The 14,188-nt window shown below is 44.4% G+C and overlaps 1 protein-coding gene across 1 annotated transcript in view; it reads left to right on the top strand.

Moving 5' to 3' along the window:
* The first annotated feature begins 393 nt into the window (after positions 1-393).
* Positions 394-14,188, top strand: part of LOC126530320 (uncharacterized) — a 55,297-nt gene continuing 41,502 nt past the window's right edge. The window contains exon 1 of the mRNA XM_050177641.3: positions 394-725. Within this exon, the coding sequence (XP_050033598.1) occupies positions 502-725 (224 nt within the window). The 5' untranslated portion in view covers positions 394-501. The remainder of the gene's footprint in view (positions 726-14,188) is intronic.

Here is a 14,188-nt window from a genome sequence, read left to right as displayed (position 1 = left end):
CTGTAACGACGAACGTTACAAGCGCCCCGTGAGCGGAAAAGCGTCAAAGGCTGTTTTCGCGCCACATAAATGGTTTTCTTCCCCTTCTCCCCCACGCCCAAATACGGCCGCTAAAACAGCTCTTCGGATGGCTCGTCCCTTCTTGAGACGGGCGATGGATTATGTATTCTCGCACGCGCAAACAGCGTCGGTGGGTAACATGGAAGCACGTCAGAGCCGCTCGGCGTATATGTGGGCACGAGATGGACGCGTCACGCGTTCGCCGGGCCAGCCGGGCGAGCGCTAGGGCTTGGTCGGCCGGGGCCCGGGGGCCAATCGACGGCCGAACCGGGCGGGGCGGGGCGGAGTCGAGGCCACGGCCGGCCTCTTCGGCGGCGCGCTTTTTAAGGCGCCCGTGACGCTTGACCGGCGCGACGACGTTTAAGACGAGCCCAGGAACCGATCAGAGCGCGTGGCGGCACGTGGAGCTAGCCAAACGTCATCGTGCCCGAAAGTGAGGAGATGCCGAGCCGCGGTGCCTGGGGTTCCTCGTCGGCCGCCTGCCCCGTGGCAGCGGGCTGCCTGCTGCTCACCCTCCTGTTGCTGCAACAGCCCCACGCTGTGGAGCCGGCCAAGCGATTGGACTGCCGGGCCTTCTGCCGCCTCACGGGCTTCCGCTTCAACGCGGGCCTCTGCAAGTGCGGCTACATGCTCTTCGCTAGCAAGCGCTCGCAGCAGCCCCCTCTGTGAGTTCTCCTTTGGCGTTTGCTCTTGCACATTTTGCTTAGTTCTCTCACTGTTCATCTCCTTGCGCCTGTGTTCCAAGCGAAAGTGCGCAACTTTTTTTTTCTCCACTGTATTTCCGACTTACGAAACTGAAAGAGCGTTCCGCATACATGTGAAAAATATACACCAGGGGGGGGGGGGGGGAGGTATTCTGTAAGAATCCGCCTAGTGGACTGTCCATTTCGGGTGCTGCTGATTGGCTAGGGCCACTCGTCTCTTCGTCTCTCGTACAGCTGCATCTAATCAGCAGCGGCCGAAATGGACAGTCCCCTAGGTGGACTCTTACAGAATACCCCCTCAGTATTCTATTCCTTCTTACTGCTTATGTACAGAAAACAATAAACATATTATACGTCGTTACAGCAAAATAGAATTAGTGTCATCAGGAATAGCGTTGCTCCTATATTTGCTTATTGCCAGGAAATATTCTTTCTTACATTAGATTCTAATAAAAATGAGTTTTCCACCCGAACTTAGATCCTCACTGACGATAGCTATAGGGTGTTCGTACGGCGCTGTGTGGGTCAGATGTGCTTTTCTGTTGTCCTTGTTCAGCTTGTGCTACAACAAAATTAGACAGATCCTCACACTTATTGCTATTTGGTTTTTTAAATGTAAAAAAAAAATATCCAATGCGGGGAACGCCGTTCTATGAAGCTAAAACAAAATATTTTCAAACGTTTTTTTTTTTTTTTTTTTTTTGCCTACAGGTGGAACCAATGTTGAACGAGATTAGCGGTTCAAGTTCCTTATGCAATTGGAACTACATTTCCAAAGCATTTCTTTGGTAGAAACTGCTTCCCTTTGCTAGCGGCATGTCGACGTCGGTAGTTTCTAGCGCCTGCTCTTACGAACGATAAAAGTTCAAGAAATTTCTCAACATGGCCCCTAGAAGCACAGTTCCCACTTTCATCGTTCATCAGCTGCTCGTAATTGATAGGCCACCTAAGGAAGGGGCATGTCTTATCGGACGACTGGCTGTCACCTGTACACGTGTTGTATAGGTGTTGTATAATTATTGTATACGTGCGATCTATGTTATTACGCGCTCAGGCAAACACAGTGATTCTACTTGGCGTTAAGTATTTGTCCTCAACTGAAAAGTTACGAAAACCATGTCCTAGTTAACACGAGCATGATATTCTACTTTTCGTAGATTTAAACTTTAATTAGCGACCACGTGTTACCACCAGGGTGTTCAAGATAACAAAATCACATAAACAAACAAAAGCAATTGCATCATTATAGCAGTCAAGGATAAACAGAGACTGATTGGCAGCAGCCGTGTGTGGAGGGCACCTAGACTTTGTTCAACTTCGAAAACACCTTACGTGAAAAAAGTTTTTTTTTTTGGGGGGGGGGGGAAGGGAAAGGGGGCGTATTCGACAAGAAGTTCTCGCATCGCAGGTCTCCGTTCAGCTTTGGCTTCTCAAACCGTATTCCCTTTAACGGAACGTGGGGACTGACAGGTTCCTTGATGGGGTATAGGATCAAATTGCACCTAAGCGTGCATGTTATGCTGGACTCATTGTACACATAATTCGCGATGATTTAGGGCCAATTACCAAGAGCACTTACGAAGAAACTGTTGGGTCATTTGGCGCCTCAATGCGGATCTCGGATGTAATTCACGACATTTATGAATGATAAGGGCGCTCCCTTATTTTGCGGCCCCCTTCGCTAATAATATATCCGACACAACAATTTCATAGCATCCGCTCTTCTAGCGTAAGAACGCCTTCTGAATAAAGCTCTAGTTCCACAAATCACTTCCTAGTGGTACTGCTATCCTTGCGTTGACATCTAAGTGGGTGTGATATAGTGGGCCTAACACCAGGAACATTATGAAATGGCGTACGCTGGGGTGCAGCATTTCTGGAATGTTTGCTGGGCTTCTTTGTCGTGGCTGTAGCAGTAGAATTGCTCGTGTCTTGTTTCGTCTACTTCGTGACTTCTTCCGCGCGAAATTATTCAAACAATATGGAGGAGCGACGGGACAACGTATTCAATAATAATTTCTGTCAGCGTTTGCTGATATCTATATGTAACAGTTGAAGACTCTTTAGGGGTGCGTTAAAAATTCTCGACGCATTACACCGTTGACATAATTTAGTATATTTACCCCCTTTCATTACTGTTTTCAGCTATTATAACTTCAATAGGCCTGAAAAAAAACATCGCGTATTCGTTAGAACCCTCGGGAAATTGTTTTAGTACTGCTTATTCTTTCACTCACTAAATACTTTGCAGATTTCTCGCTTCTTTAGCAGTTATTCGTATACCAGGAGTTTCATCTACGTGCGTAGTTGTCGAGTGGACCTGCGAGTTACGGCTCCCTAGCTCCTACAGCTAGCAGTACTGCTAGGCTCATCACGTGAATTGCATTCGAATATATTGAGATGAAAAATACTTACGTGCAAGTGTACACAATGATATTTAAATACACGCAACCTAACACAACACTGAAATCTCGAGACGAAAATATAATCATAAAAGTATACACCTTAACGGCAAGTTGCCGCAACTGTAAGCGTATTTAGGTTAAGAAAGCTGGAAATAATAATAAAAGTTGCTACAGCCGGCTCTCTAATACAATGACACCAAGAAGAGTTTCGTACGCTTGGTATCAAATTGATGTTAATAACACGAGCTCGGCGAGTAATGAGCAGGTGAAAAAAAAAATAGACTCATAACTTCAGTATGAATCCACATGCATCGCAGTACTACGTTGTCGACTGACGTCTTCGCTGCGCTAAAGAGAACGTTCTCGCTTTCGGGCTTCAAATCAGAAAACGAGGGTTCACTCACAGTTCCTCCCTTTCCCTATTTACACGGATAGCGTGTGATGTGATTGTGCAGTAGATGTTCCCGCACTGACATGGCCTGGTTAGAAAGTTGAAACATAATCTAAAGCCCTATTCTAATCGTCATGATCTAATGGGCCAATCGCAATATATTCTTAGTCTACTGAAGGAGAAAAAGACACAGACACGGAAATGTAGAAAGGCTACAAAGTCTGCCTTTTAACTGATCGTTTATTCAGAGGATTTAACTCTTACATATTGCGACACTGAAAGACAACATGAAAGTGAAACAATGAAACGTTCAAAGGCTCTATGACACGGTCTTCGAACCTTCTCAATTTAATTTTGCAAATGAGTGTAGAGGGCCTCATGTTGTTACAAACACAGACAGAAAATAAGAACTGTGCTATCAGCGCTCATTTGTAACTCGAAATTTCAACTCGACAGGGGTGCCTCTAGACCAGTCGCGCCGATTGCAACCGTCATTTTGGCATGTAATGTGTGACGTCAGGAAATCGTGGGCCAGTACTGCGGCGTCTGCTTTGCAGCAGTGCTAGACCCCATCGAACATTTAGCTCTGCTTGCACAGGCACACGACGACGCAGCAAGAGCGTCACCGTTAAATTGAGCCTGCATTTATTTCACTTGCGCGATAAAAGGCAGAAGAAAAGCACCTAGGCAAACATGTAAATAAAACCTGACGCATAGTGGCCATGACCTATTTCCAGCTTTTCTAACAAGTTCCGGTGTTAGCAATACACAAGCACACGGCCTGCGAAATTGCCGTTTGCTACTGAAGGGAGCCATTCTTGGACGTGCGAGTTCATTTCGCCACCACTCAGTCTTCCCAGACTTCTCTGCGGTGAACTGTGAAGACCGAACTAACAAATGAATTCCCTACCACGCCGACTTCCTTCAAGTTTCGACACCTTGATATGGTAGGCACACAGCTGAAATGCACGGCATAATACAAGCTCTAGAATTTGGTGCCACAACCCCTTGAATTAAAACTGCGAGGATAAAAGAGAACTGTGACAATAAGGTGTAATCAAGACAGCTAATTGGTATTCTTTATGGACTCGTTTTGCTTACTCACAGACAACTGCACATATTTTCTAATATTGAAAGCTCTTGTAACTTCATGATTCATTTGTCTATGTACCTCGGAGAAACGGACGTGTTTGCAAACGCGAATGCGGAACCACATGGAGACATTGACGTGATATTTGAATCTAATGGTGTGTTTTTCCAGTGAATTAAATTATCCTTTCAAACTAACATAAACACAAGAACTTGTTAGGCCAGTGTAAACCTTGACGCCAGTCAGCGGGTATTGTCAGCTAAGTTCGTAAAACAACACGCAAAGTGCGTGGCTTGTTTTTCTGAGTGATTGTTCCCGTACCAGAGTGACGCATGTTTGTATCACCCCCCCCCCCCCCCATTCATTCGCTCTAACTAATAATTGATTCGCCCGCATTAATGGCACGCACAACAATGTCTGTTCCCATGAGTCTACAGGTGTTCAGATAAATATTACTTTGTTTTATCTACTCTTTTTTTCTTCTTTCTGTTTTAACATTGCGTGCATAGAGCCATAACAGCTCTCCAGAAACCTTCAGCTGCAGTCTCTTGTGTAGTCTTTTGTTTTTGCAAGTGTCTATTTCATGCTTTATATTGCGACCAAATCATACTTTGCAGCGATACTCTACTCTACACTTGACACCAGAACTCCATATTCGTAAGATTTCGCACTTGCGCACATGCTACTGTGAAATATGGGATAAAATGGATCGCCCAGGGTGATATGTCCTTTCTACTGCAATTTTGCCGTACCTATTTTGCTTTCCCTGCAGGATGCGTCTTCGTTTTATCGCTCTTTAAGAAAAACAAAAACGACTAACTGGAGAAAGATTTTTGTTTTACATAAAGTAACAAAGTTAATGCACCCGCAGTGCTCGCTGAGGATGATCGGTTATATTCAAGCTGTGAAGAGGGATGTGAGAGCACACATACACAAATGAATATTCGAAAACAATATTATCCATACCTTTTTTATTTATTGAAAGACTTTTCCCACCTTGCACTATAAGAAAATCAAATATAACACTGCTGAATTGGTTTAACAGGTCGTACCTCTAGACCGTGTATTGCGATTAGCAGGCGGGCCAGAGTGGTCGCCTCGGGCCTACAGCTGGATCTTTTTGGTCTCCTCGTTGAGTACCAAGATGCCTTTACATTCTCCGCAAGATGGCCTTAAGCGTTTGAAGCAGAAAGAGAAATCCTTGCGAAAAATATGTTAAACTAAACCACCATTATTATTGACAATGTGTTATGCTGCGCAAATGTATTACTCGAGGGCGTCGTAAGCTGGAGATTATTTCCTAGGGCAGTCGGTATTCGCAAAGGCCCATGCGGCCTGCTTTTTGTAAATCAGTGAGTCATGCGTAATTGGAACTTAGATCTTGACTTTTCACATCCGCGCACAGACTTGTTAAAGGGTCGCAAGCCTTGAGATAGCGCGATCGATTCACTCTGCTTCATTCCAGATTCCACTGTGCTTCCCTGTAAAACTCAAAAAGAGTTCCAAATTAATAAAGAAAGCCTCTTCACCTTTATTTTTTGGCAATAAAAATTGCATTTGTACAGAAATAGTTGTAAATTTTATTCGCGTAAAGACCTTCAATATGATGATTGTTTAATTAGTAATTGCATCTCTAAACTATACACAGCTGAAACTTCAGTTCAGGATATTGAAAGCGCCACTAAACACTATGAGCTAAGTTTTCACGCTTAAGTCAGAATTTTCAGTTATGAAACTCAGCGTGGCTTCAAAGTCATAACTTGTCCATCGCAGGGTTAAAAAAGCGCTGTGTGTTCTGGTATGCAATTTTGCAAGTGGAGTGTCGCCCTTGCTAAACAGTCCCAATTGCTATATGGAGAGGGATTTATACTCTCCTGAAAGGAATGATGTCAACATTTCCTTAATACTTCGAACTCCCCGATGTTTCTTGTGACTATGCATGTGACTTTGCTGAACCGGTTCTTGGGCTAGTTGGTACACACTTATGGCGCATATAACAGGGGACAAACAGAAGCTCTCACTATCATTCTTAAAATATTATGCTGTGAGCCGGTGCCTTCTAGTGGGACCACAAATGGCAAGAGCATCGGCATCCAATGACAGAACAACACCTTTTTGCCAGCGAGGGCAATAAAAGAGGATACTTTAGCACGCGGGCAAATTTGATATTGCTGTTCATATACGTGCAAAAAAAAAAGACAGGCTCTCATTAGGCGACGGCTCAAACTGTTTAGGGAGATTAGTTGCATTTGAGAGAGCATGTTTAATTCCAGTCACGCTTGGCAGAGGAATTTAAATTTATTGCTTCAAATATTTTTCCAAAATTGCTGGAGATTGAGAAGCGAAATCAAACCTAAAGAAATACAAATCTATTACTCTGCACTAAAACATGTATTAGATTTCTGTAAGCTGCATTTGCCAGAGTACCTAAAGTGAAAAAACCCGGCATTTGAGTTCACAGCTTACGCAAAAGCGTCAGAGTGATTACGAGGACTTTGTAGAATTTCTACTCTAAAATTAATTGGCTATTTAGGAATCATGTATGACGCATCATATTTGTATGTTTTATATTTCCTGAGAGATGGAGTTTATATAACGTCGATAGCGTTTCTATTGATGAGTTAAAAAGCTGTAAACTGCTTTGACCAGTTTTCTGCATCTTGTGAAAGCCGAAATTTTCATAAAAGGTTGAATCCGATAAGTGAAAAGGCATCTTGTCCGTCTATTGTTGCAATAGCAGGAGAAAAGTGTCCTCACCTTACCCAGGTGCTTCGCGTGCTCCACGACGATAGTAGCGACAGTTGCTGCAGTGTCAGCTCTTGTTTGTTAGACAAGCAATGGTGTGGCATTGCCTAAGACACGGCCACAATGGGCCGATATGGCACCGTTGCCGACAGGCCGGACAAGCCGATGCCCCTCATCGGCTGACTAATTGGCAGGCCTTATCGTTCAAACACCATTTCATTATGTCGTGCCCAAAGCGAAGCCGTCCGACTATTCTACCACAATTTTTTGAAGTATGACTTGGTTTTCGGCAGGAAATACCGACAAAACTTGTCTACGTAGCATCGTCCAACAGGTCTCCGCGCAATGGGCCGCGCAGAGAGCAAATTGCACTCGGAACGCAATTACCGCAATGTATTCACTACATATGTATATATATATATACATCATAAGAAGCCAACAAACATTGTCACCAAGCACAGCATAGGGGAAATTACTTGCACTTACTAAGTGAATTAAAAAAAATCATAAATAAATGGAAATTAAAGTGGATGAAAAAACAACTCGCCGCAGGTGGGGAACGATCCCACATCTTCGCATTACGCGTACGATGCTCTAAACAAGTGAGCTACCGCGGCGCCGTTTCCCCATCCAATTACTTGGGTATTTATATTTCGACTAGAACCCTGGGAATGTAATATACATATATATATGAGTGTGCGCTGAAAATGAGCTGCTTGCTCAAGCAGTTCACGTGGATAACTTCAGTACTCTCTTACATTGCCTGTAAAGTTCGAGTTCGAGTGCATGTCCAAGCCATTCAGTGGAGGAAATCCTTAGCGCACTCGACAAGTAATATGGGCCATGCAATCATGCTAAGAAAGCTGCTAGTTCAGGTCAACGCTTTGTTCCTATGATGGCTATTCTGTCTTCCAGACAAGTGCTCCCTACGGCTGTTTGAACAGAGTGTTTAACGTGTGCTGGAGTGCACCGATGTACCGCTTAAATTAGATTTATTTTCGGTCAATTAAACTGCTGTAGTGTCCCTAAAGCGGGCGCCAGTTGTCATGTTTTCATACAAGACGCCTCTTGGGAAAAGATATTGCGCACTACCAACGATAAAGAAAACAAGAGAAGAAACGCGTTAGCTTGTTTCTTTCCCATTTCGTCGCCATGTGTTCTAGACAATATATGTTCTCGAGCATTATGAACTAACTCGCCAAGCGGCTATTTTTATTAGGATACTCCTTATTTGTTTCTGAAAGAAGGCACCTTTTCAGGCACCAAATTAGCAATGTTTCTTGTTCATTAGCACTCTTCGCCATTGGAATGCAGCCTTCACTAATAATATGTCCAGTGACAGTATGGGCTGTAGTTTTCTCTCACGAACCTTTCTAGCGTAAACGGTTTTCGTGCATACAGGCCCAGGGGTGTTATGCAGGAAGTCCCGACTTTGGCTAAGTTCAGGATCTCTGCCCTCAGATGAATGAGTTAAGACAATCGATACATAACATTCAACCCAAAGAACGTCTCCACTTTTATTGGCTTATCTAGATTCTTCTTGAACAACCATCGCTTGGGCGCTACCACAACATTAGCAGCCGATAAAGGAACCACGTGGTCAAATAGCCGGTGCCGTTGATTTCTTTGTAGTTTCAGCCTTTGCCTTTGAAAGTAAGTTCTTGAAAAAAAATTTGTGTTTTTATTACGTACTTTGTAATAGTTTATACGGATCTTAATGTGCGCAACACGTGCGCGGAGCGTTTTAAAATAATTTGCAACTCATTACATTTGGCAATGTACCGCGGGGGATCAGCAGGTAGATAATATCCGATAGAGGAGACATACCTGTGACACTCTTGAGAAAGGTGAGGAACGCGACTTCCGCCAAGTGTATGGATAGATAGCGGGGCAGTCACGGTATGGTGATATTGTAATATTACTTTGATAACAACACGGGGCGCTGGCACGTTGCTTTGCCCAGCCTACTCTCTTTGAAACGAGGAACGGGTGTGCGGAGGGGGCGCTCGTGTTGACATACGTGGCGTTTCCTCCACATTTATTGCTTGCTGCTTTCGCACTCTCCGCGCTACCTTTCTTCACTGACTGCTATCAAAGAAACTCAGGTGACCGAGAAACTCAGGGCGTCCTGTCTGCATAGATGCCCGGATTGCAGTATTTATAAGGTCTGCAACAGGCAGACAGAATTACGAAAGCCTTTTAATGGCTAGTCTTCTTCGCCATTCGCTGTCCGCATTTGCTAATGTTATGTTATTCTGTTGTTTGCCATTGCCATTCGTTAATGATACGTCCAACAACGCCAGTACCTGGCAGCCATCCTTACGAACAGTTTTAGATTAAGTGTTCGTTTGTGAATACGGATCCAGGCCCGTGTCACAGACAGACCTTAAGTTCGAACTCTCTTACGAACGATTGTCCAGTGCCAGTAGCAACAAAAACTCGCATGCAAAAGAAACCATGCACGAATTCTTCGTGAGAAGAAATTACAGCCAGTGCTACTAGACATCATTAGCCGAAGCAGCTGGGCAGTGGCCTAGAGAACTTGCAAATGAGAAGTTTTGTCAATTCTCGAATCTTCCCGCATCAACATACTCACCTTGAATGAAGTCACTGTCCCGCAGGAAACGGTACTAGAACGTTTGCACAAATATAAAATTTGGTACGAGCAACAGTGACCTACCGTTTTATGTGTGTATTCCAGGCATGTAACTTATATTGCTTAAGTGTCATCTATGAAATGGATCTAACGCCAAATGGGTAACCATAGCACCGCCAAATCCTATTTTCTCAAAGTAGAATGTATCGTACAACTGTACACGACATATCGTCACAAATTAGCGAGGCCCGCTTGATGAGACTTGTGGCACTTTTTAACATTGAGTGCTTATAACTTGTGAAAAACTGTGTGAGAAAACCTCACTTCAGTACTGTCCACCGGGGACAAAATAAGAACTATTATTAGTGCATAGAACAAAATGATATATAGAAAATCAGCCAGATTATTATACTAAAGCGCTTTTAGTTTGAAAACGAACTCACGCTCACCTGTATTGTACTTTAGTCGACATATGACCTACGTGTGAACGACCTGGACTGATAGGTGTAGTATGACAGAATTGAATTTTATATTGAGTAGGCATCAGAAAACTTGATTCGTTTATGTCAGTTGGGTGCGAGAACAAATAATAATTTATCGTGAATGCCTTATTTTCACGCTACATATTCCAAACACGAATTTGGCCCTAAATATGGCACAACATCACAACTTACTTCTTTCTATTTGCCCTCATATTGATTTGTTCGGGTGATGTCCTAATGAACATCAGTCTTTCCAAGCCGGAAAAAACACCCAGGTTTAGCAGAGATACAATAGTGCTGCGGAATCACCACGGCAACACATAAAATTTTTACCATGGTACTACTGTTTACGACTTGAAAGTAAAAAAAAATTATGGGGTTTAACATGCCAAAACCACTTTCTGATTATGAGGCACGCCGTAGTGGAGGACTCCGGAAATAACTTGAAAGTGGAAGCTGTTTTTTTAGGCTTGATAAAACAGGCTTTAAAGACAGATAAGTTGTTCCTTTGAAAACAAAGGCTAGGGTAGTAGCTGCCTGTACCTTTTAGGAAAGTCAGTTGATGTGTTGAAAAGAACCCTCGGTGACAGCTTCCAGCGATGTGTGTGCTGCAAGGTAGTACAGATGGACTAGTCATTCTCTTCAGAACAGGCACTGATTTTATGAAGTTAACAAATGTGCGTTTCTTGAATCTTTGAAGGAAAACGCGCACTGAGGCCGACTGGTTTGACAGCGCCACTCTGCGCACTTTGGTAATGAAGTAAGCAAAATTCAGTTCGTTTGTAACATTACCCTTCTCTTAGTTTGTATTGCGTCATATTGTTACAAACAAGTAGTAACAGAGAATCCGAGCACACCTAAGCACTTCTCATGAGTTGTAAATGTGGAAGCATTAATGTCCAATGGAAGGCCGCTGAGCGGTGCTGCGAGTTACGAACTCCTCGCGGGCAAGCGAGTGCGTTGAATGCGCTGGCCCAGCGCCTCCTAGATAGCGCGAGACCGCTGCACTTGGATCCGTGACGTCATGCTGCCTTGCCCGACTGCCATAGAGTATAAAGGGGACGCGCGCTAGTAAACCGCGGTAATTTTGAGGTCACCGCTTTTGTCACGCTGGGCTTGGCAATGGAAATTTCTGTCGAAGTCGCATGATGCCGTAAAGCAGAGTTCACAGGCATACAATCCAGGTGCTGGTTTAGCCCAGTGGGTAAGACACTCGGCTTTGATTAAATTATCGGGCTTTACTTGCGGAGCGAGGAGAAGGGCGCCACAGAATCAATCATGAGGAGGAAAGCGGAGGAAGTCACCTTGAAGGACCACCAGGTGGCGCTCACTTCGGCGCATCCACGGCACCGGCCGTGCGGGAGAGAGAAATGGTGGTGGTGGTGGTGGTAGTTGTGGTTGTGGTGGTGGTTGTGGTTGTGGTGGTGAGTTGTGGCAGCAGGCGGGTTTAGCCTGGCGTTTAAGGCTGGCAACTGCTCCGCCCGAGACTCTCTTATAGTATCAATGCACTGTTTCACCACATATCCATCAGACCAGTCTCTCTTAAGATTTGAAGAAGGAGACGTGAAGTTTCTTTGTGGACTGCAGCTGATCCTTCGGGGAACACAAGATGTGGCAGGCAAGCATGCAGAAGGACCTTTTCTTGCAGGTTTTCCAGGAGAGCGTTCCTTTCATCTTGGAATTGCGGGTGGGGCCACAGAAAGAGTTCAATGTCTCCTGTCTCGTCGCATGTCGTAGAGTTCGGAGAACTGAAAAGGCTCCTCTTAAACAACCATGCTGGTGTACTAGCAGAGCCTGTCATTCGATTCAGAATCGAGGATTCCTCTCGACGAATTCTGTTGGATACGCAAGGCATATGGCGTCGAAACCAAAGTGACCCAAACTGATTTCGAATGTCAGACTTTTTTAAGCTTGATTAGTTTTTGGTGCCTTGACTTTGTGACGACTATGAAAAAGAACCAGAAAGCTTGCCTTCGCGCACAGCGTTCCCCGCAAGCGTTTCTCGGTAAAGATTAGAATTGCATAAGCGGCACTCGCTGAGAAGCGACAACTGTGTGGCTGGTCTTTATATATAGCGCCGCGCGTTATGCCTATGCCAGTTAGTGTGGTTCTTCAAAACGTCGCGATATGAAAACCGTATTTAGCTGCGCTCAAACTGTTTTCTCAATCTGATCGTGTTTTTATAGATTAGTTGCTTTATAACGATTACCGAGGCTAAGTTAGAACGCAGGCGAGAGCCTGCGCTGTCGGAGAACGCACGCATAGCACAGACTTCCGAGAGCGAGGTTGACGTGGCGTCGCGGCGATGCTCTCTCTTCCCACGTGACATCTAACACGCCAGCTCAGCGGCCGGTATTCTCTTTCGCCCGCTTTGCTCTGCACGTGACGTGGCGTCGCATCCAATGGGATTTGAAGTGCCGTTTCGCTGTTGCACGCCGGCTTTCAAGCTCAATGAGCCATTTTATGCTTTCGCATCAATAAAGCATCGGAAAGTGAACGTTACTGCGTAATTAAATCCTGACACTCCTCTCACAATCAGTCCAACTTCACCTGCAATATTACCGGAACAACTACCACTTCACATAACCTAACAAACGTCTGCTTCTGCAGAGAGAAGAAAAAATTGTGGAAGCTACTGGTTAGGTTGAAGTGTGGATGTCATAAATAAAACGTGGTTCTTTTCTGAACAGGTACCCATGTTTGAAAGCAACTATTGCGAAAACAAAATTATCTGATAGCCGAGCAGCCCATGATTTAGCAGTTAACGATCGCGTGCGTTTACGAGGGCTAATAAGAAGTAGTCGTTAATATAAAAATACCTTGCGAACTCGGCTACTAGCGTGACTGGTTCGAGAAAATATCGGGAGAAATTGGAAACAATTAACAAAATCAACAGAATAAAGCATGCAGTAATAAAAGAACAATGGTAATGATAGCCTTGTTGAAATAGGTAGTGTACCCGCCGTGGTTGCTCAGTGGCTATGGTGTTGGGCTGCTGAGCACGAGGTCGCGGGATCGAATCCCGGCCACGGCGGCCGCATTTCGATGGGGGCGAAAACACCCATGTACTTAGATTTAGGTGCACGTTAAAGAACCCCAGGTGGTCGAAATTTCCTGAGTCCTCCACTACGGCGTGCCTCATAATAATAAAGTGGTTTTGGCACGTAAAACCTCATAATTTAATTTAATAAACTCGCCCACACAAACTACAGGCGAAGAGAACTTCAACCTCAACCAGATGTCCGAGACATGATAAATTTATCTTTTCGGGAAGTGCTCTGCTCAAAGCATGGGAACTAGGCTGCAATCATTACATCCGTGTAAATCCCAACATGTATGTCGCCCATCTTGTTCCAATGCGAAAATAGATTTTAGTTTTATAGTAAACGTTTATTGCTTTCTTTCTGTGTAGACACTCTATAGGCGGGTGGCACAAGACAAAAAGCCGGTAGGCCGCTTGCATCCTGCAAGCATAATTTTAGCGTAGTGCCAACTAGTTCGCATATATACGGTGCGTCGATCGATAGATAATGGCAATATGACGATAAAAGCTGGAAACTTGTAGATAAGCACGAAGTGTGCCCTGAACTGTTCACTTCTATGCATTTGTTCCTGAGTGCTTAAGTAGTAATATAACTTATTTCGTAGGATGGAGCTTCAAGAGAGAGTTATTGGGGTACCTCTTTCGAGGCTTAATAAAATATTGTCACTGTGT

This window comes from Dermacentor andersoni, chromosome 5, assembly GCF_023375885.2.
Source record: "Dermacentor andersoni chromosome 5, qqDerAnde1_hic_scaffold, whole genome shotgun sequence".
Lineage (NCBI taxonomy): Eukaryota > Metazoa > Arthropoda > Arachnida > Ixodida > Ixodidae > Dermacentor > Dermacentor andersoni.
The sequence above is the reverse complement of the archived record's forward strand: the minus strand, read 5'-3'. Positions and strand labels throughout refer to the sequence as shown.